This window comes from Rhincodon typus, unplaced genomic scaffold, assembly GCF_021869965.1.
Source record: "Rhincodon typus isolate 14 unplaced genomic scaffold, sRhiTyp1.1 hic_rhity00000709, whole genome shotgun sequence".
Lineage (NCBI taxonomy): Eukaryota > Metazoa > Chordata > Chondrichthyes > Orectolobiformes > Rhincodontidae > Rhincodon > Rhincodon typus.
Genome location: NW_025966347.1, coordinates 27,197 through 50,000, shown reverse-complemented (window position 1 = coordinate 50,000; position 22,804 = coordinate 27,197). Strand labels below are relative to the sequence as shown.

General features: G+C 40.8%; 2 protein-coding genes across 2 annotated transcripts in view; one reads left to right on the top strand and one right to left on the bottom strand.

Moving 5' to 3' along the window:
* Window positions 1–553: 553 nt before the first annotated feature.
* On the top strand, window positions 554–1,677 carry LOC125488408 (developmentally-regulated GTP-binding protein 1-like). The gene is made up of 4 exons (XM_048621488.1): window positions 554–712; window positions 1,046–1,213; window positions 1,301–1,423; window positions 1,558–1,677. Exons 1-4 carry the CDS (start codon window positions 603–605, stop codon window positions 1,655–1,657), a joined length of 501 nt encoding a protein of 166 aa, XP_048477445.1. The 5' UTR covers window positions 554–602; the 3' UTR covers window positions 1,658–1,677.
* Window positions 1,678–7,414: 5,737 nt separating this feature from the next.
* Window positions 7,415–22,804, bottom strand: part of eif4enif1 (eukaryotic translation initiation factor 4E nuclear import factor 1) — a gene marked incomplete at its 5' end in the record, with an annotated part of 42,071 nt that continues 26,681 nt past the window's right edge. Inside the window, 8 exons of the mRNA XM_048621487.1 lie at window positions 7,415–8,836; window positions 11,921–12,103; window positions 14,311–14,658; window positions 16,184–16,307; window positions 17,344–17,434; window positions 18,119–18,264; window positions 19,150–19,226; window positions 22,189–22,363. Of these exons, the coding sequence (XP_048477444.1) occupies window positions 8,631–8,836; window positions 11,921–12,103; window positions 14,311–14,658; window positions 16,184–16,307; window positions 17,344–17,434; window positions 18,119–18,264; window positions 19,150–19,226; window positions 22,189–22,363 (1,350 nt within the window). The remainder of the gene's footprint in view (window positions 8,837–11,920; window positions 12,104–14,310; window positions 14,659–16,183; window positions 16,308–17,343; window positions 17,435–18,118; window positions 18,265–19,149; window positions 19,227–22,188; window positions 22,364–22,804) is intronic.

Here is a 22,804-nt window from a genome sequence, read left to right as displayed (position 1 = left end):
TCTGGTTTGATTATTGTGGGTGTTAGCTCATTGAAAATCAATTGACGCTTAGCAATTGTGTGTGTGTGTGCTTTTGAGTCCATGTTGGGTTGGGGATTGTGTGGTGTATTAGCTAAGAATATTCTGGCTTTGTTAAATTGTGATGTGCTTTGCATGGGAACATTTCAGCAAACTTATTCAAAGTTAGTTTATCATTTTAGTATTGTTGAAACCAATCTGCACTAGGTGCCTGTGAGATTTTACTTGGGGAGGAGCGTGGGGCCATGTTCAAAGTGAGGGGGTCTGACAAAGTAGGGTTTAACAAAAGGTTGCCCTATCCAAAAACTTGAATGAAAGTGTGTTGTAGGAATCTTAGACTAAAATAGCAACAGTCATAGGAAGCAGGATTCCTGTGAATGTGTAGAGTAAAACTGCTGTATCTGTGGCCATTCAAATAAATTGAATGATCAATTGATTTAATTATCACTTGGCAAAATTATGTTGTTTAATCTCACGTGTACACGATCTGGCATGTTTTGAATTTCTTTTGCAGTCTGTTTAATCTTGCATGATTGCTTCCTTTCCTCCTTCCCTCTTGATAGTGTGTGCAGAGTGAGTTGGACATGGATACCGTTAAAAGCATCCTTGCTGAATACAAAATCCACAATGCGGACATCACGTTACGCAGTGATTCAACAGCAGATGATCTAATTGATGTAGTTGAGGGCAATCGGTAAGTGCTATTGGATGTCTAGGATACTGCTCTGAACTATTTAATATGACAAATCAATGACAGATTATTAAAAGTGATTGTTACTGCTAAGATGAGAATTCTCAATGCTGTGAGACATTTCATAGTACTTCCCAACATGTTGAAACAGTCTCAATGAGGAGTACATGATAACTGAGAAAACTTGTCAGTTGGTTCCTTAAAGTGAACCAGAGGCCATGGATAATTGTAATGAGTGATACCTATTAGTCTTCATTCAAAGTAAACTTTCTGATACAGGAAATATTGCTTCTCATTTTGGCTAACATACTGACTTTGGTGTTTTATATGCTGCAGGGTGTACATCCCCTGTATCTATGTTTTAAACAAAATTGACCAGATCTCGTTGGAGGAGTTAGATGTCATTTACAAAATACCACATTGTGTGCCAATCTCTGCTCATCACCGCTGGAATTTTGATGATCTACTCGAGAAACTATGGGATTACTTACACCTTGTACGGATGTAGGTATTGGCTGTGTGGATGGTAACTCATCAACTTATCTATTTTCTTGGGATTCTTTAGCTAAATAATCTGTTCTTATAATACAGTTACACCAAACCCAAGGGACAATTGCCTGACTACACTTCACCAGTGGTGTTACCACATAGAAAAACTACCGTTGAGGATTTCTGCATGAAAATTCATAAGAACTTAATTAAAGAGTTCAAATAGTAAGTTTTACTCTCGACTTTGTCTGGTTCAGTTCTCACCAGCAGCAGGCTTTGGCTACCTCCCCATCATAGATGAATGGCCTGGACTTAAGGTAAATGTTGAATAACAGTTCTTTTCTTTTTCTTGTTTTCAGTGCTTTGGTGTGGGGCTCCTCTGTGAAGTACAATCCACAGAAGGTTGGCAAGGACCATGTGCTGGAAGATGAGGATGTAATTCAAATAGTCAAAAAGTAAAATAGGACACATGATTTCCATCCTTGACTGATGAGCTTCTTTTCTTATTTTCCAAGTAGTGCCAAACTTCTCTTGTGCATGATAAACTCCCAATCAGTGCAGGTGTTCTGTTCTGAAGAGGATGTTATTTTACTTCACTTGACAAATAGTTTCATATGGATTGCAAAGAATGTTCTAACAATCACTTGCATAATTCTGCTAATAAAATCATACTTAGTGGCACTTAATCACAACTCTAGCTATGTAAACTTTTAAACTGCACTAGTAGCATATGTATGTTTTAAATAGTATCAAATTATGGCAGTTACAATAACTTTGTAAATCATAACTCAGACCTCTGCCACGGATGCACTGAATTAACATACCAGAGTTTTGGAAAGAGACCAAGCACTTCAGTGAATGGAGACATCAGGATGTTAGATTCAAAGAACTTCAGTTAGATGGGAAGTTAGGATTGTTAGCCTTTTGAATGCTGTGAAAAGTCAGTTGGGGGAAATGATTTTGTTGAATAGGATGAACTTTCCACTAGGAGGATAGTGGTAAACTAACATAATACTCCTGATTTGATTTAGAGTAAAGGCATGAAGACAGACCTGTAAATGTAAAACTCTTAATTGAAACTGAACTAGTAGGAAGGTCAAAAACAAAATGAATATGTCAAAAAGCAAAACTTGCAAGTGAAAAGAGACTGTGACTGGAAGCAAGTACCAATTCAGATAGAAACGTTGGACTGAAGTTAAGTTTATTACAAGCACACCTTTAGAAAGTAAAGAGGGGCTCAGTAAGGATATACAGAAGGGAATACCGTAGAACAGAGACTGGTACATGAAGTGAACATAACTGCAACATAAGGTTCCATTTAAAACAAAAACAACAAATGGAAGAGGAATATTAAAACTGGTGTAGCAAGGATGTTAATATGCAGTTCAAAAGGCTCAACACTCCCATTTTGTGATCAAGGTAGGACAGACTTCCACAAAAGTGGGTATCCACTTGTCTTTAGTCTCAGCTTGGGCTTTGTACAGCACCTGTAATTGAAGGCTAGTTTCTTCAGCCATGTTAGTACAAGATGTTTATTATGTGGACTTGGATAAGAAGAGAATGCACTATTTAAGGTTGAGGATGAAAAAACATAGTATGACAGCCTGAAGAGGGATAAACATGTTAAGTGAGTGGGTAGTAGGGAAAAAAAAGTTATGCACTTCAGAAGAAGTGTCAAATTTTATTTAACACTGCAGAAAGCATTGGAACAAAGGGATGAGAGTCCTGATGTATGAATTAAAGATATCATCAAAAGGGAATAGAGCATAGAAGTAGGCAGGTTTAGAAAACACTACAGGGAACTAGTCAAATCACAACTGGAATACTGAACAGCTTTGGATTAAAAAAGAGGAAATAAATACTGGCATTGGAGGCAGTACAGAAAAGCTTACACAGCTGGTACCAACCATGAAGGAACTATCTCGAGGCTGGATAGCTTGGGCCTGTACTTAGTGGAAACTTAAAGTGAAAGGTGACCTTATTGAGAAGCAGACAGTTGGAGGATTCACTAAGAGGGTAGATACAGAAAGGGGTGTTCCTCCTTGGAGTCTAGAACTGGAGGGTATAATCTCAAAAGGTCATATATGTTAGAAATTTTAGCATTGAGAAGCTGTAGAAGTCTTTATAACAGAGGGCTGTTGAGGCTGGTTCTTTATTTCAAGGTTAAGAGATTTTAATGATACCAAAAGCATTTAAGCATGTACTGGTTGAGGTCACAAGGTCCTATCCTAATCTTGAAGAGATGGCCATCCCATGAAACCAGCATGTCATCTGGGAACTGTGTGGAGTTTGTGTGTTCTCTCCATGGGCCAAATGGGAGAAAACTGGTGTAAATGGAGGAACCCATAGTCTAAAGATGTGCTATGCTAAAATGGCCCTGTAGCATCAGGGATGTGCAGGCTAGGTGGTTGAGTCATAGGAAATGCAGGATTACAGGGATAGGGAAGGGGGTAGGTCTGGGTGGGATGCTGTTTGGAGGCAAAAATGCAATATTTATTCAGCTAAAAATTGAATTCACACTTACACATGGTCATCAAGTTGTGTGCATTGGTGAAGAGGAAATATTAGGGTAGAATTGATGGATAACAGTCTCATTTTTGGCTGAAGAACAACTTTGATTTCCCTGCTCCCTCTTCAAGGGGGAACATACTTCCACTGTCTAAAATGGGGTTCAGGTCAGAGGGGTAGCCATAGGTACACACATGGGTGCCAGTTATGTCTAGCCCTTCATTCATATCTGGAAGAGGTGTTCCACTCCTATTCCAGACCCCACCTACAACTCTTTCAATTATAAAGAGAGATGATAGTGCCACTGCTGCATCCCTGTCTTGTCCAGATTTGGAAAAGTTCATTGATTTTGCTTCCAATTTCCACCCTGCTTTCATATTCACCTGGTCCAACTCCCTTTCCCTTGACATGTTTCCATTTCTGGGGATAAACTGGCCACTAATATCCAGTAGTAACCTGACTCCCACAGCTACCTGGACTATACATTCTCACACCCTGCTTCCTGCAAAGGCTACTCCATTCCATTGGCTCAGTTCCTCCATCTGTCACATGCGACAACAAGGTCAGCTTCGACAAGGAAACCTCCGAAACGTTCACCTTCTTCCTCAAGCAAAGATTCCCCAGCACCACTGTCAACAGGTCTGGCCCATCACCCACACTTCTGCCTTCACCTCTTCCCTCCCACAGCAGGGATAAGGTTCCTCTCCTCAGCCACCTCCAGCAAAAATGCCACGACCAGACATATTCCTCCTTTCCTCAATCATAAAACACAAATAGACCGTTCCATCCAACTAGTCTATGCTGACCATAATCCCAAACTAAACTTGACCCTCTCAATAAAAGGTCACCTGCCTGCTCCTGGCCCATATCCTGCCAAACCTTTCCTATTCACATTGAAAATTCATTTGGATTGATATATAATTATACACATATCTACCACTTCAGGAAGTTCATTCCACACACAAACCACCCTCTTAAAAACTTGGCCTCATGTCTGTAAAATCTGTCCTCTTACCTTGAAAATGTGTCCCCTAGTCTTGAAATTCCCCATTTTGGGAGAAGACAATTGCTATCAACACCTCTCATTTTAGGAACTTCTTTAGGGGTCACCTCAACCTATGCTCCAGTGAAAAATGTTCCAGCCTCTCTAACTCAAAGTTTCCATACCCAGCAGCATCCTGGTAAACTCTTCCAGCTTGATAATATCCTTTCTGTAACTGGGTGACCAGAACTGGACACGGTACTCCAGAAGAGGCCTCAAAGTCCAGAACAACCTCAACATAACGTCCCAACTCCTATACTGAAAAGGACTCTGCAATGAAGGCAAGCATGCCAAATGACTTCTTAAACCATCTTGTCCATACGTGACGCAAACTTTAAAGAACTACATATCTGCACCCCTAGGTCCCTCTGTTCTACAACACCAAAGGCCCTACCATTAATTGTATAAGCCATATCCTTGTTTGTTGTACCAAAATGCAATACCTCACTTATCCAGATTGAACTCCCATCTGCCATTTTTCAGCCCATTGACCCAATTGATCAAAGATCCCTTTGTAATCTTTGAAAACCTTCTTCACTGTCTACAGTGCCACCAATTTTGGTGTCATCCACAAAGTTACTAACCATGCCTTCTATACAAGTGATTTGGATGAGAATACAAATGACAAGAGGTCCCAGAACTGATCCTTGTGGAACACTGGTGGTCACAGGCTTCCAGTCTGAAAAGCAACCCTCCATTACTGTCTGACTGTTAAACCAATTATGTATCCAATTGTTAAGCTCACCCTGAACCCCAAGACCTAATTAGTCTACCATGCAGAACCTTATCAAAGGCTTTACTAAAGTCCAAGTAAACAAAGTCTACTGCTTTGCCATCAACTTTTGGTCACTTCCTCAAAAACCTCAATCAATTTTGAGACACTAATTTTCCCCTCACAAAACCATGCTTAATCTCTAATCAATTTTTGCCTCTCTAAACCTTTTATAATCACCTCCAATAATCTACCCACAAGCAGTCAGACTCTCTGGTCTATATAGTTCCCTGGTTTCTCCTTACAACCTTTCTTAAAACAAAAAAATGTACATTAGCCACCTTCCAGTCATCGGGCACCTCACCTGTAGTTAAGAGGCAAATATTTCTGCAAGACGTCTCCCTTATTTCCCATAACATTTTGGTATACATTAGATCAGGTCCCAACAGATTTATCCACCTTTATGTTTTAAGGCCTCCCAAACTTCCTCTTCTGTAAATGTGAACTGTTTAAAAACATCAATTTATTTGTCTGCATTCTCAACTTGATTTCTTTCTCCACAGTAAAAACTTGTCCACCTTTCCTCTGGGACATCCCGGTCCTCTTCCTTCACTCCCACCACACCTTCCCCTGCAATCGAAGGTGAAGGCCTATTCACCACCACCCCCCCCTCCCCTTAGTATCCAAGGGCCCAAACATACATTCCAGGTGAAGCAGCACTTTGGGGAAACAAAACCGACAGGGGGAACCACATCACAGAACACTTGTGTTCTGTCTGCAACAAAGACAGCTTCCAGTTCCCTGCCATTAACACACCACCTTGTACCTGGCCAACAACATCTGTCTCAGGATTTGGTGTAGTGTTCCAGTGATGCTCAGCACAAGCTGGAAGAACACCATTTTCTACTCAGGGACTCTGCAGCCATCCAGACTCAAGGAGTTCAATAATTTTAGGGCCTGAACTCTCCTGTGTCCTAGCACCCCCAACTCCACTAACCAGGTCTGGTTATCACAGTCTGCCATTACACACTACCTATGGTTAGCCACTAAGTCTCCATTAACAGCTGTTCATTCCCCTAGCCAAATCATTATCCACCCTTTTGTCTGTCCAACTGTCCTCTTGGGCTCTATCCCCACCCATTGTTTACTCCTTACCCCCTCCTCCCACCTTCTGCATGTAAACCAACATTTTCCTACCTACCAGTTCAGAGGAAGGGCCACTGGACCCAAAACATGAACTGATTTCTCTTCAAATGCTGCCAGACCTGCTGAGCTTTTTTGACAATTTTTGTTTGATTTACAACATCAGCAGTTCTTTTGGTTTTTGGGGGATTAACCATGATTAACAAAATTGATGAACTTGTAAATACCGTCCACTGCTACTTAACAGTACTTTCAGCAAGAAAAGTACAAAATAATACTTGCTAATGGGTCCAAGGCCTCTTCCCATTGAATTATCATGGAAATGTTTTGGCCTCACCTAGGTGAAAAATCCAGATGGACTTCAGTGCATCAGTTAGTGGTACGTGAAAGAGAGGGCCTGTCTGAACCCCAGTCAACGTGGAAGATCTTAGTAGGAGACCTATATTTTGGTCAACATACATCATACTGCTGCTTACTAGGTATGTGGAATTTGGCTGCTGTTCCTGCAGATAGGGAAATATTCATATAGAAATTAAATATCAGGATATGCAGAAGCATTACATATCTAGAACTTCATATTCACTTTTTTCAGTAATTCAACGCAAGATTTTTGGGGGCATGTGCAAATTGGCAGTCATGCACATTTCATTTCAGAGTTCTTTAATGCTTATTACCAAGCTCAGCCATAATACCTGTAAAACTGATAACAGCTGCTTCAGGTGATCAAGGTTATGGAACTTTTAACTCCAAGTTTAGTGGATAATACAGAACTTCTGGCACACATCAGTTTAAGATTAAAGAAACAAAAGCATGGAGATGTGAAATTTTATTTTCTTCATTTGTAAATCAATTTGTGCTTTTCCCTTCCCTAAAACAGCAAATTCCAGAAAAGTCACAGGTCTTATTTCTGAACAGTACAAAGCAATGTTCTTCAGTGTGAATGAAGGGGTTCCACATCAAATTGTATAGGGAGGGCAAGGGGATACCATGGGGGGGAAAATGAAAGCATATCAGCCACGGAACAAAGGCACACAAAATAAAGTTATTTCAGTAAATGAACACAAAAGAGGCAACACAGTGTCCATACTGGTGCTGTGGGGCTAGCACCCTCTACTGGCAAGCAACTGTCAGATTCCAGGGCCCTCAAAAAAGGTATTAACTGAAATCACCCTACACTGTCCCTTTTGTGGACATTAGACTCGAGTAGCAGAGTTGGGAAGGCTTCACACTGAAAGTATGAGAAGTTCCCAGCCCGTATTTGGGTTTCTCTCTGGTCTCACTTAGTTTCTCACACCAAAAGAAAAATTAAAGGGTCTTTTTGCCTTTCCCTGCTTCCAGTATTAAAAGGAATCTACTATATACACACACACACACACACACACACACACACACACACACAAACAAACACTCCCAGGTACAGCGATGCTTGCTTAGTTCCTACCTACTGGCAACTACCAGACTTAGGAACCACGTAGTGCATTGGAAATTAAAATTCCCACAATCTTTCATGCTGCAAAAAGAAAAAACAAAAACCTTACAAAATATATTTCAGCAAAACTGGAGCACAAGTGTCATTGCATTTGTCCTTCCAGCAGCATTTATATACATAGTCAGCCACTGCAGATGCTTATGTACAGATGTAAGCAGTGTTATTTTACACGAGTTTCTGTACACAAGGGTCTATACAATTTTTATGGCGGCTTATATGGTTTGTAAAATCCCCGAAAACCCTTTTTGGTTGCATTTTCACTGGAAAGTGAAGTGCTCATTGGGTTCTCTTAAAAGTATCCAATCTGTAATGCAGGCATTTGCCCCACAGACCTTGCTGCCCTGTTGTTTCACTGGCACAGTTGAGTTATAACCCCAGGTGGCAGTATTCAAGTAGTCGTGAACGTGTGGTCAGTCGCAAAGTCAAAATAGGGATCAAGAAATACTGGGGTAACAAAAATAATTCAAGGACACCCCCATGCTTGGACACCTGCAGGTACCTTTGTAAAACTGTTGCGCCAAATGTGTTACATGACATACTATTGATGGAGCTCAAGTTCATCCACACTTATTACTTTGCTCGGCATAGATGGTAATGGTTGCTGAAGAACATCATTGCCAAACCACTTAGAAAGATTAACTGGAGATCCACTTCTATGATGCAGGGGTCGCAGGTTGGAATTCTGCTGGTTCAGATGCAGGTGGGCTCCGGGGCCTTGGCCACCTGCACTGGGAGACTGCAACACTGAAGGGGAAAATAAAAAAGGCTTAATGTTTCACAAGCACTAGTTCAACAACTGACCAGTTTTAACTGGTCCTAGAAACAGGACCACTTCACAAGCAAACTACATCAGTTACCTGCATACAAACATCTGCAGTATTGTTTTTTCCAGCAGTGACCTAATGTATTGGAGGTGGTGCAGGAAGTGTTAAAACCCATGTACCTCAACATCAACAGCAATTACATACCTCTAGCATACAGGGTCCTAGAGTGGTCAAGGAGACTGGCAGCTCAGCAGATTGAGCGGGGTGAGAAAGTAACTTCAGAATAGTAAATTAACCAATTTTTCCAGACTAGCGACTGACTTACTTCACACTTAAAGTATGAGTAGTTAGATACCCCTGGTGGGCACTGTTAGAGAAAGCAATGACATTTAGAATTGCAAAGGAAAATTTAACATTAAAATTGGCATGTCACTGATGCTCACCACTCCCAAGCCCCAGCAAAGCTCTTCTCTTCGAAGGCCTGTGCCATGCTGTTAAGGACCCCAAGTTACCCTCCCATCCCACCCTAGTTGGAATAATTACTGGAAAGGAGCATACCAAGAAATCAAATTCAGACTTCTACTGGAATTAATTTAACCTCAGTTAGTAATGACAGCTGTAGTCTATTGCTTTGCAAAGGGTTTTTCCAGAACAAAGATGTCTCATGGTCCAGGAGTAAGGAGGCCCAGGTTTAAGTCCAAGACCCAGCTACTCCAGAAGCATGTAGCAACATTTGAACAGCTGATTAGAAAGTCTGACTCAGGGTGGGCTGCTGTTCTACTCGGACAACTGGAATGGATCACTATGCATCACTTGATTAGTACAGCAACCTTTTGGTCCCCCTAGGCCTGGAATTTCAGAACTGGTTGGGGAAAAAAGGTTAAGCACACTGCAGCAGGAATGAATTTAAAAATGCATTGGAGGGAAAGACAGCTCCATAAAAAGTAGCTGATTTGAATTGACGATTCAGAAACCCTACCAACTGGTTTGTATTAAAAAGGGCAATTAGAAATACATAGATAAAATGTTGGCCTTACCAATGACAAGCTGATCAATTCAGTTCCTGCCACAAACTTTAGTTTTGTTAGATAAATGAGAGCATGATAGAATTGATTATCTTGACTGAAATGTCCTATCATTTGAAACTTGTTTGACCTCAAATGAATTTCTGATCCCATACACAACCTATCACAAATGCTGTCAACACCCACTGACTGTAGTAAGCCAATTGGATTTTACTTTCTTCTGGGAAAGAAGTCAGATTTCTTTACCTGGTCTAGGCCTCCCTATGGTTGATTCAAAACCCCTTCTGAAATGGCTCAGAAAGCCACTCAGCTAGCGATAGGCAAAAATAAAACCCAACTACGCCCATATCCTAAAGGAAAAAGCCTGCTTCAAATGCAGAAAATCGGATTCCAGGATCTTTGAACACCAATTCTAACTGCAGTAGGTTGCTGATTGGAATGCAAAGGGGTTTCCTTTGCATAGCTGTATATTAGAGAGTTAGGGGCCAGCCTCTGTTGGGAAACTCATGGTAGCAGTGTGCGTTAGAGACATTTTAGTGACTGAAACCATACACTCTTGACTAACTTCTACCTTGCTTAAACTGGAGGTCCACCTAAACTGTTCAGTCTACCCTACTTTATCATCCAATACACATACTCAAGGCTGGGAGTGAGAAACTCATTTAATAGTCCAATTCTTATTTTCTAAAAGTCACTGCAGATTGCCCTGCCCAGTCTCAAAACAGATTGCATCTGGCTGGAAGAAGCAACATTATTCAATGAGCAGTGGCAAAGCAGCACTCACCCTCAAAACTGCCCACTGGTTCAACATCATGCACTGTGCCTTTCCTAGCATGATCTTCTATCTGGTGTCAATTCAAGAGAAATGTCTTGTACACAGCAGTAATGTCAGCAAGTTAATATAGAGACTTATATACTTCTAACAGGATTGGACAGGGTAGATGCAGGGACCATGTTCCCGATGGTGGGTGTGTCCAGAACCAGGGTCACAGTATGAAGATTCGGGGTAGACAATTTAGAATGGAGATGAGGAAACATTTCTTCACCAAAACAAAACAAAACAAAAAAAAAAAAAGCAAAAAAAAGTGGTGAGCCTGTGGAATTCATTACCACAAGAAGTAGTTGATGCCAAAGCATCAAATGTATTCAAGAGGCGAGTAGATATAGCACTTTGGGTGAATGGGATCAAAAGAGGTTATGGGGAGAAAGCAGGATGAGGCTACCGAGTTGGATGATCAGCCATGATAGTGAATAGTGAAGCAGGCTCGAATGGCCTCCTCCTGCTATGTTACGTTACTATCCAATATGGTAGTTCAAACCAGGAAAAATTAAAGTATATTAAATGTTTTAAAGCAAAAATGCTCTGATAGTGAAGTGATTGGATTAGGAGAAAGTAATTCAAGGTCAAAAAATTAGAAGTGCTAAACTTTCTACACTGAAGACAAACTTTTTGGAAGCATTAAACATGCTTAGGATAGGATAGCTGATTTTTTAAAAAGTCTGAAGCAGCTATTAAACAGATTTTTCATTCATTGTATTCAGGTGGTGGGAATGCCTTCACAGCACACTGGAGTCAGTGAGATCCAGAATTTACTGTCAGTAATCCAACCTGTTCAGCACAGACGCCTGATGCTGCAGTAGGATGAGTGTTGGTGGTTCCATCAAACCATGGCTTGTAAGAGACAAATACTGAATGAGCAGATTATTCATTTGCAAAATGGCCAGCACCACAGACAACTGCTGACATACATCTTTCAACTCGTTTATTGACAAATTGATTTTCATATTGATCACATCCTCCTCTCCAATCCTAAATATTTACTGTCACATTGCTACACCAACCATATTTTATCCTGCCAAACCACCTATCAAAGGACCCAGAATGGAAACAGAAGGCATCCTGGAGGCACAAAAAACTCAAAATATGGCTGAGAAGAGGGATGCTCTCATACAAAGTTTGCAGGTTTTTCTGAAACAAAAAAAGGTGCACATCCAGGAGGTTTGAAACCTCTAAGTAAAATGTGAAGTGGACTCATTACCTTGTCTGATCATGGCCAGGTGCTGCAAGGGTGTTGCAGAAGCCTGAATTTGTGTTGTGGAGAGTGTAGCACGAGGATTTAGAAGAGGAAGACCACTTGTTGGAAGAGGGTAGAATGTCTGCCCAAGCAGTGTTGGGGGGAGGCTTTGCAAATGTGACAGATCCATGCCTGATGGAAACATACCTGCTGGGGAGATCGAGAAGAAGTGGTTAAAAAAGGTTTCAGTCATTGGTACAGTTAAATTAAGTATAGTCTGGAGGGTTTACTGGAGACCTCTTCTTGAAGAGAACAGCAAGCTGCATTTAGATAAAGTCAATACAGAGTAGAGTGGAGGAACACAGCAGAGCAAGAAAGTTGATGTTTTGGGTCAGGGTCCTGACCTGAAACATCTACTTTCCTGCTCTTCTGATGCTGCCTGACTTGTATTCCTCCAGCTCCACTCTATTGATTTACTTCCAACATCTGCAGTTCTTGCTATCCCTTGCCTTTGGATAGGGATCAGTTCTTTACTCCACATGCCAGTACACTAACTATCCAGATTTGCGCAAGTTCAAAATTTTGTTGGGAAATGGAGTTCACAGATCATAACACTGACATGCTCCATCCAACCTGTACCAGCTAGATGGCTCAAGAGAACTGGGAGGTGCCAGATAGCACTTGAGATTCAAGGAGAGGACATCACTAACTCACTAGTTAGAAAATTATACAAACAAACATTTAATTCTGCGCTCACAATGGCTTTTACTGACTTCTCAGCTGGTCCCAAGTTAAATGAGCTGCACCGGTCTTATTCTGAAATTTAATTCCTTCCTTTAGGCTCTCCTCATGTCAAGACACTTGCACCCCAAGCCAAGGCTCAATGGCTTGGGGGGGGTGGTAGAATGGGTCTGGGTGGGATGCTCTCGGGTTTGGTATGGAATGGACTCGTTAGGCCGAAGGGCCTGTTTCCACACTGTAGGGATTCTATAAATATGTTTCTATGATGTTTCCATTCTTAATGGACTAGCAGTTCAGGACACCCAAATGTAATCCTGAGAACATTGGGCTGTGTGGCAGCTAGTGGGATTGAAATATCAACTCAATGTCAACTAGTCTCAAGAATGGCAACCATGAAACACACCATTAAAAAATCCATTCAACTCCATGTCCTGTCAGAAACAGCAAGCTGCCATCATTACTGGTTTGACAGGCACAGACCTCTGAACCACAGCAATGGTTGACTGAACTGCTCTCAAAACAGCAGGGAGAGAGAGGGAGTCACTCCGATGTGCCGAACCTTTAACAAGGCGGTTAAATCAGAGGAACAGCAGCTGTTCAAGACAGCTTGGTCATGAGGCAATTCAGGATGGACAATGATCAAAATTCTAGGTAAAAATAGAAGGAACTGTGGACATTCAAAATCAAACCAAAGCAGAAATTTCTGGAAAGCTCAGCTGGTCTGGTAGCATCTGGAGGGAAATCAGTTCTGATGAACAATCACTGGACCCAAAACATTAACTGATTTCTCTACACCGATGCTGCCAGGCCTACTGAGCTGCTCCAGTAAATTTCTGCTTTTGAGAAAGAAATTCTAGCTTTGCCCAGCATCTTTAAAGCGTACATCAAGCTGTCCTAAATAAAGACCCTCTCCACCCCTTACAACCCACTTCATACTTACATGATAGTTGGTGTTCACTTATGGTCATGCTCTCTTCCCATCTGGGTTTCCTCTTTGCCCACTTACTGTTACGTGACTGGTTCTCACTCACATCCATCTGATACGAATTGCATCTTTCTTCAAAAGAAATCTACATCCCATGGTAAAAAAAGGAACCTGGTGCTTTTAGTTTCCCTAATGTTCACCCTTGAAATGTACTTCGCCTCTAACTGAAGCATCTCAAAGTAACAATGTCACACTAACTTTTCATGGGATTGTTTGCTTCCATTTGACCTTGGCTAGCTCCATGCCACCACATTGCAACGAGCTCTCTTCCAGTTTATATCCCCTACCTTGAAATGTTCCTTGTTGTTCAGCATTGCATCTTTAAACTTGTAATGATCAACAAGTGCACCTCATTGTTAAACACCAGGCCTTGTTCTAGTTGGGCACATGCTTAGTTATGAGAGACCCTCAAGGGCTAACAGAACTATTGAAGAAAAAGCACCCAGTTCAGCAGTTTCTTTTGGTACAGAAAAAAAGGACACCTAAGTTTTAAGAGCCTAATGCCCAATTTTGTACAAAACATGCTCCAAACTCTTGCATTATGCAGTGAGTGAATACCTCCCGAGTACAATATTTCACTAACCCTGTGTCCTGGTCAGTAGTGAATCCTCTGAACTCAAGTTTAGAAAACAGGATTAATACCTCCCTGGTTTAAACCCAGGATTAAAATACTGAATTGCTCGCTCACCTGTATGTAGAAGTGCTGGATGTAACTGTTGTGGTGACACTCCTTGTGCCAGCATTCTCTGGACTAGACCGGGTGGTAAGTGAGGAGGAGACTGGCGCACAAGTGGAACATGTGACATAATGGGCACAGGACAAATGGGCCTTGGAAAAGGGGATCCAGGAACTGGAGAAGCTCTGGTAGGTGTTTTCCTTCCTGTGGATCTGGGCCTGTAGTCTTGGTCTTTGGTGAAACGCATCTGGTTTAACTGGGGAGTCGTACAAGCTGATCTGTGGTAAGTCGATCTTGTCCCTCCGACTGGAGATGCCCCTCGGTCAGTGTTTTCCATTGGAGAGCCAGAAGACAGATGATCTGCAGGAGCCAGTACAGTATTCAATATTAAAACATCTGGCTCAAAACACTTAATCATGTTCCATCAAAAACCAAATCTACCTTTTGGCTTGGTGTTTTTTTTCTTGCAGGGAGCAGAGGAGGGTTGAATTTTGTACACAAAATGATGTGAAGCCCAGGATTGAGTGCATATTCAGAAAGCCAGCATACAGACAGATACAGAAAGATTGTATTAGGTCCCATTAAAAAGGGAACCAGATGCAAGCTTAGAACACCAGTACTTTTTAAAATTGATAGAAGAGAGAATGTTGCCAACACAGTTGGGAGGAAAAAAAAAAAAAAAAGGAGAATACAGAAGGACAGTTCTAGAAGCAGCTATGCTGAGAACAGGTGAGTCAGTGGTTAGGACAGCTTGAATCAACAGTTGCTTAAAAGGAAGTAGGAGTGAAGCTAGGAGGACAGCTTGCCATGGTCTATTTTCATCCGTTATTGGAAAGATGCAGGAAGGGCAGCAAATAAAAGAAAGTGTCACCATCTCGAAAAAGGAGAAAGGACAAATTTCCAGTAACAGGCTAGTCAGTTATTTCTGAAAGCTTAGCCTGGTGAAAGTTAAAATCAAGAGGGCAGCATGCATTTAGAACAGTGCTGGGTCAATCTGTTTTACCAACTTTAGTTGAACTTGATCAAGTCTCAGAAACTGGAAGTAAAAAAAAAAGTGATGTTGCCTAGGTCAAAGAGGTTAAGTATATTCAAGGCCAAGACAGATTTGTAATCATAAGGAAATCAAGCATAATTGGGGGGGGTGGGGCGTGGAAAAAGAGGAGAAGGCAAGAAAGTAGTGTCGAGGGAATTTAATGAATGGTAGAACAGACTCAAATGGGCTGAATGGCCTTCTTCTGCTCCTGTTTCTAAAAGATCCAATGGACCCTTGAAAACAAGGCTCATGAACCAGGAGCTTCAGCGTCAACATTGGATTAAAAATGGCAAAGGCTATAAAATAATCAGTAGCAAAAAAAAAAAAAAAACAACCAACTTTCCCCAAACTGGGACAAATGGCAGACAACAATGTCTCCAAGAAAAAAAAAGTGCCTAGGCAAGGAATAACAACATTTCAGCATTTGCCAATGATACCAAACTAAGAAACAGTAGTGTGGCAGTGGTAACATCACTGAAGTAATAATCCAGGAGGGCCAGGCTAAAGTTTTACAGACACTTTCAAATCCCACCATAACCGATGGATTTTAAACAAATAAAAATGAAAGCTCATCTGAGGTAGTGATCACAAGTGGAAGTGAATTAATTGTATATTTTATAAGTTGGACAACTGCATTGGCAAATGACAACTATGACATGGCCAGCAGATAGTGCTGGCTGTGTACAGAGTTGATATGTTTAGGTGCAGGATACAGCCAGTTATTGATGAGGAATTAGACTGGGGAAGGGATCTGCTGGAGCCTACATTAGCTGGTCTGCCCTCAACTGTGGCAGTAGCATAGGATAGGATATGACTAGCAACAAAAACTAATGCATTAGGACCATCTAATACCTTCTATTAGGGGCCCATCCTCTGCACAGTCTTTCACAGGACGATTCTCTTTTCCATCTTTGCTCTTGTCTTTGCTTTCAAACATCTTCCGGATTACTGAGGTAGGGGTGAATGATGGAGAAAGCTTATTTGGAAGGAGGAAAAGGAAAAGAAAAAAAGTCAGTGTAAAATTACATTGATACAAACATGCTAATTAGGCCATTCAACCCTTTTGCCTGGACTTGCTCCACCACTTGTTAAAACCATGGCTAGTCAGATTGTAACTTCAAACCAGCATTCCCAGCTATCCTGATGACCTTTTAACTCATTGATCAACAATAATCTACCTCAAAAATATTCAAACTGTTTCCTTTTAACAGGAAGGTGGCCCTTTGTTTAGAGGTAAAAGCTCTAGTTCTACAGTCTCCAGGACAGGTAGTCTCTAAATCCAGCACAAAAAAAAACAGAAGTTGCTGGAAAAGCTCAGCAGGTCTGGCAGTATCTGTGAAGAAAAAAAGTCAGTTATCGTTTCGGGTCCAGTGACACTTCCTCAGAACCAGTCTCCAAATCTAACCTGCCATCAATACCCCGCTGGATCATGGAGGGCAAGTGTGGGAAAGGGTGATTAACGGTTGTAGCTTGAGGCAATTTATTGCAACTGGTCACTTCAGACACTGTCACACCAACTGATTTGACATAGTTTTGGGTTAATCCAATTTTGCCAAAATTCTAAGTCAGGAGAAGAAGAGGAGTCAGAAAGGTTTTGCAAAATCTTGCATTGTTTCATAAACAGACAACTTCAGGGTCTTCTCTCCTTGCCCTAGATATCGTTTTGCACGGCATTTTTTGGCAGGGATAAGGATAGAAGCACCCTGCTATGCCCTCAGCAACAAGCTCCCACTGTACAATTGGGTCCTCCACCTATGAACTCATGTAGTTACAAGCCACAACAGATCACATGTAGGGCAGAACTACAGATTATTTAACTTGCTAAATGTTCTATTAAACTCGCACAATGAACATTAGTCCCAATCCCATATACCCTGCCATTTTAACCGCAGGGCTCTAGGTTGTGCATTTTGTATCAATGATGCCTCATTTTGATTCTAATTAGAATCAAAGTAACTTTGCAACCTTTCTAGAAACGCATCCAAAAGTCAGAGTCCTGAATAAAGTCTTACCATGTTTGTAAATGAGGAAGCTTGTGATGGTGATGCTGCATTGAGTCGGTGTTGACTGGCTGGCCCAGGTGATCGGCTAATTCGCTGCTGCCTAAAATCAGGATAGACAACATTACAGGATGACCCAAAACTGATACAGTAATCTGGCTTACAGACAACTAATCCAATTAGTTACAAAGAAAAAAATACTGAAGGCAGGCATTTATCTTGGCACTGAAGGCAGCACAGGAAAACCAGAATAAAAGGTTTTACTGAATAGCATAACAAGCTTAAGATAACAAGGTGTAGAGCTGGATGAACACAGCAGGCCAAGCAGCATCAGAGGAGCAGGAAGGCCGACATTTCAGGCCTAGACCCTTCTTCAGAAATGATTCTCCAGTATCTGCAGTTCCTACTATCTCTGAAACAGCAGAACAAGCTTGAAGGTCCAGATGATCTAGTGATGCTCTAATTTGTGCTTTCATATGTAAAAGCTTGTGTAAAACAATTGCTATTAGAAGTGGTAACACCAATCCATCAAACTTGTCACCTTTTTGGAGGCTACATTTGCTTCAAATACCTAGCTTTCACATCATGCTGTGGAAGTGGTCTCTTCTGACTAATTATTGCTCAATTGTAAATTTAAGCTCCATGAAAACTGATGTGGTACGATGAACACAATACTGGCTTGTAGAAGCATCAACCAATTTTGACTGTTGAGAATTAAATGGAGCAGTGTTTACATTATTATTTTAGCTATGATAACAGACAGCATGTTCTTTTGAAAATTCCATACCTGACCCTATAGCCATCCCTGTGATCATGATGCATCTTCCCATATCCAGGTTGGTAAACATCTCCACCTGGCATGTGCAAATCTTGTGCAAAGGGAAGGCCATCCATGGCACCCGGTCGCATATCCAGTTGGGATGGGCTAACAGCCTGGAGTACAAAAGCCTAGTTCAGTTTTTCAGTTCAGAGCAAAATCAATACTTGCCAAAACCTGGAACACTGAATTTGATGATTCAAAAGTTGAAGAGTTGACTATTTGACTTGACATTTAACACAAGTTAGGATAAGCAAAAGGTAAATTTGTATAAATTACAAAGCAAGCAGAATTCTGAAAATTACATACTTCAAAAAGGTTCTGTTCACTGTTAAGTGGGGGAAGATCATTTACTACATAAACATCATATTGCTCAATCACCAGCTTAAGTGCAAATTTGGTGTAGATCAAAAACAACAATTGATCAATCAAGAGTCACTGTTTGAGCATCCTTGTTTTGCATTGAAGAGAATTGGCAGCAAACTTGATCTGATCAAAAAGTTTAAAAAAAAGTTAAAAGATCTGAGCCACCCAGTGGCTGGTGGGCTTCAATTACCTGCTGTACCTTCTCACGAACAAGCCTGTACCACAACCAACCTCAAACACCAGATTGTAGTCCAACAGGACAAGATTTGAGCATTGCGTCTCAGCCAGGTGATGGAGGAGCACTCAAAGCTTGATTTAAAATCAATGTTGGTCGATAACCTGGTGTTGAGACTGACTGTCTACAGTCCAGTCATCTACATCATGACAAGTCTCAAGATTGAAAATTCAAGACAAACTAGAAATTCAAACAAACATTTTCACCAGGACAGAATAGTTGGCTGTTGAGCTTCTTAAAAAAAAGAATGCAGAGACCAGAAACAGTTTGAGCCCTGGTAAGAACCACACAATGGTGTTAAGCCTGGAAGTGTTTCTTTTTTCTTTAAGAAACTGAAAATTAGCTTACTTTATTCCCTCTGAGCAAATCAAAATCAGATGGAATTCAAATTCCAAAATACCTGTGAAGCTGGAATAGGTGATATGTTTTTGGGCAACGGTAATCCTTGGAAGTGATCGCGGATATGTGGAGCATAACCTGGAAAAACAAAAAAGCAATAAAATTGGAACAATCACTATCTGGATTTGATGGCTGTTTCTATCCTATTGATTCACAAAGTTGAAGTTTTTAGGTGTCAAATGTCTACTAGCCTTAAAAAGATCTTTTTCAATAGGGAAAAGGACCTTGATTGAAGAGGAAAAGATGACTTAAATTCACAGGATAGGGCACTGCCGCATTTATCGCCCGAGAGTTTTCTGGCCAGTTCAAAAGGTAACTCCAGATCCATAGCAATGTGGTTACGTGGAGGCCAGACCTAGTAAGGATAGCAGTTTTCTTCCATAAAGGCTATTAGTGAAATAGATTAGCTTTTTCTAACAAGTAAGAAATGGCTTCATGGTCATCAGTAGACTAAATCCAGGTTTCTATTGAACTCAAAATTCCACCATCTGCTGTGCTGGGATTCAGACCTCAAGTCTCCAGAATGTTATCTATGATCTCCGAATTACCAGTCCAGCAATGATGCCACTAGGCCATTACCTCCATGATTAGTCAGCTTTTCCAGTTTATTTTCATAAATCTTTTATGAAGAATTTCATGAAAAACTTTAATTAGATGTGTAACAATTAGCATGTTTTTCTGTAAAACAGATTTCAGATGTGGGTTTGTTCTTGCATCTCCAAATTCATTAGTGATGCAAAATAAATGGAGATCTCCAACAGCTGAACAGAGTTGATTGTTCAAAAAAGAACAAGTTTAAAAAGGGTGGTGGCTGGCTTGCTAATAAAGTTGAATTTGAAGGCCAAACCTTTTGGGAAATGCTAAGTTCCGACAGGCAACATGAAGTAGTTCTGCTGTAAAAATTACATGGATTTGAAGAGATGGAGGAAGACTACAAGACAGGAGTGGAAAAACAAACCCTATCTCTCAATGCTAAACTGGTTTAAAGGCCCACCAGATGTTAACTACAAAGTTGTGAATCAATGGTCTAAGGAAGACATTATCCTCAAGTGTCTACTCAGAAGTTCAGGACCACCAGCAACTGGAAAAAAAAAAACACGCTTCAGTTGCAAGCGAATAATTCTTTTCTAATGTCACTGGTAACTTAGCCAACAAATCAGATCCTCTGCACAGCTTTGTTTTTGCATGCTTGGTGACAGGGTGGTTGAGTGGAGGAACGTGTTTCACATTAGTAGGTAGTTCAAATATTGTTGTTTGCCAGGCTAATGGAGCCAACATTTAAGACATCCTTATGTCATGTCATAGTTAGAGCCCCAAGTGGTTTGAAAGCCATACAGCAATAGCAGGCATCCACTCCCCTCCTCCCACCACTCAAAAAAGGGTTAGCCAAATTTGATCCTTGAAATGGAAGTCAGTGGGCACAAGTTTGAAAAGCACTGGTTTGAGCTTTGATGGTACAGGGGAAATCGAAAAGTTTTAAAAACTGAAAATGTTCTTTTGACAAAAGAAAAAAACACAAAATCGCTGGAGAAACCGAGTACGTTGAATAGTGTCCGAGGGGAGAAAATAACCAGATACTACTAGGTCCAAGCTTTCATTTCAAAATTAAAATCTGCAAGACTACAGAAAGAGATTGACTTAGATGCAAGTTACAACAGAACCATCAACATATTGGGTTGGTTCAAAATCTGTTCTCTCGAACAAAATTGGAGATTTAGGATTTAACTGGATAATTGATGAGCCTCTTCCAAAACAAAAGCTTCCAGGTAGCACAGGAACCAAAAAAGATTAGTTAGTTAGTTGACACAACGTAACAATGGTTCATTTCAGATTAAAAACTATTTGAATGGGTTGTTCAAGAGGGAGGTTTGTAAGCCTTTTGGCAAAAAGGCCAGGAAATAAAAAAACAAACACTTAGGGGTCTCAGTCAAGGGGATCAGAAGTGGGAAGGTGTGACAAAGTTAAGTGTCACAACTGAACCATTTGTGGATTGAAAGAATCAAAAAATCTGTTACTAGGGACAGCAGCAATAAACATTATGGAATAAGCTGTTTCCTGGGAGAGGAGACAACTGCTTAATTATTTGCTGCCTCACAAGTGGGCAATTAAGTCTGCCTGCAGAAGGAATATTTTGCAATAAATTGGTTAATTGCAGGAAAAGCTGTTTTAGGCAGCTAAGCCCAAACGTAAAAGGAACAGGGAAGCTACTGCAGATAAGGCATCAAGCCACAGACAAGGTTCCCAGAATTATAAATAGTGTTGGGGATAAAAAGAATCTATTGAATCATTGATAATGTTACACGACAAACACAAGAACAATTGTACAAGAATTCAACACCAGAACAATTCAGTGGCAGAACTCCAAAGAACACCGCACAAGGAATGAATCCAAGACTTCCAGAAACAGACATGGCTGCTGGAATCCAGGCCAAGTTGAGTTGGGAAGCTTAATTTGCTTAGCTGAAGTGTCATATTTGGTTACTACATGCAATAAAGTTTGAATTATTGCTTCAGTATTTGATTGTTGAGATTTCTTAGTCAAGTAGTAACTCAAAGGTAATGTAGTAATTTACTCAAGGTGTGCAGAAATTAGCAGCTATTTTGCCACAAGGCCAGGCAAATCAGTAGATGCTGTAACTGAGGCGTTAACAGGAAACCTCACATCCCAAGCCCCGAGTTCACTGCACCATTACATGCTGTGACAATAGGAACCACTTCTATTGTTGAATCTGACTAGAGGTTTAAGCCCTTTTTAAAATACTTAAGCAGTGACAGGTTTACAGTCATCTTAAGTAACTGGTCTTCTTTTCATCTTTAAGAGATCCTTTATCCTTACCTACTTTTAATCTTGGAGTCCTTTGGGTTTCACTCACTTGGAAATATTTTAAGGGATTTTAAAGGGACTTTAAAAAAATCAGTTAACTGTTGCAGAAAGGGAAGACAGACAGACATGTACTTAAATAACTCCAGGAAAAAAACAATGCACATTAAAGTAATGCAAAGAACCCATCAGTAATTGGAGTTGAGGTTTTGCACTCACCAATTGGTGACTTGACTCTGAAGAACTCTGATGGGGATGGCTGCTGGAATGTTGGTATTGGAGAGGAGTGGCCTCGCTGATTTAGGGAGGTTGATGTAGAATGATTCTGGTTGCCAAGCAGGTCACCTAGAATATCTGGTGATGGAGGCCCCATTACATGGGGTGGTAGAATCTCCTGTACAAAAATTCAAAGTTTGATCCAAGCACATGAACAAAACCTTTTAACCAGAGCAAGAATGGGCCACAGACCATTTCCATCAGAAAGACTGACTTTCAGAAAAAAAGTTTAGGTCTATTCACTTCCTTCTAAATAAAGAGAATCTTAAAAGCTCATGCGAACTTGAACGGTGAATGACTTTCAAACCGTGCAGTACAAATTCAGTGCTGTGTGCCGTAGTTAAAAGTCAGAATGTGTTTTGGAACAAGTTGGAGATTCAAATACCAAAGTAACTTACAAATTGATAGGGATTGCTGATGAAAAACAAAAGGAATCCAGAACTAACAAGTGATACCACTTATATTTGGAATTTAGAAGCTAGCCATGTCCAAAACTAGATGACCAAGATTAATTCCCCTTGTGTCACAGTTCAGCAAAAAGGGAAAATAAAAACAGTAA

Coding starts and splice junctions, on each gene's coding strand:
- LOC125488408 (XM_048621488.1), top strand. CDS start 603: ATGGATACCGTTAAAAGCATCCTTGCTGAATACAAAATCCACAATGCG. Junction 713..1,045: donor GATGTAGTTGAGGGCAATCG/GTAAGTGCTATT, acceptor TATATGCTGCAG/GGTGTACATCCCCTGTATCT. Junction 1,424..1,557: donor TTAATTAAAGAGTTCAAATA/GTAAGTTTTACT, acceptor TCTTGTTTTCAG/TGCTTTGGTGTGGGGCTCCT.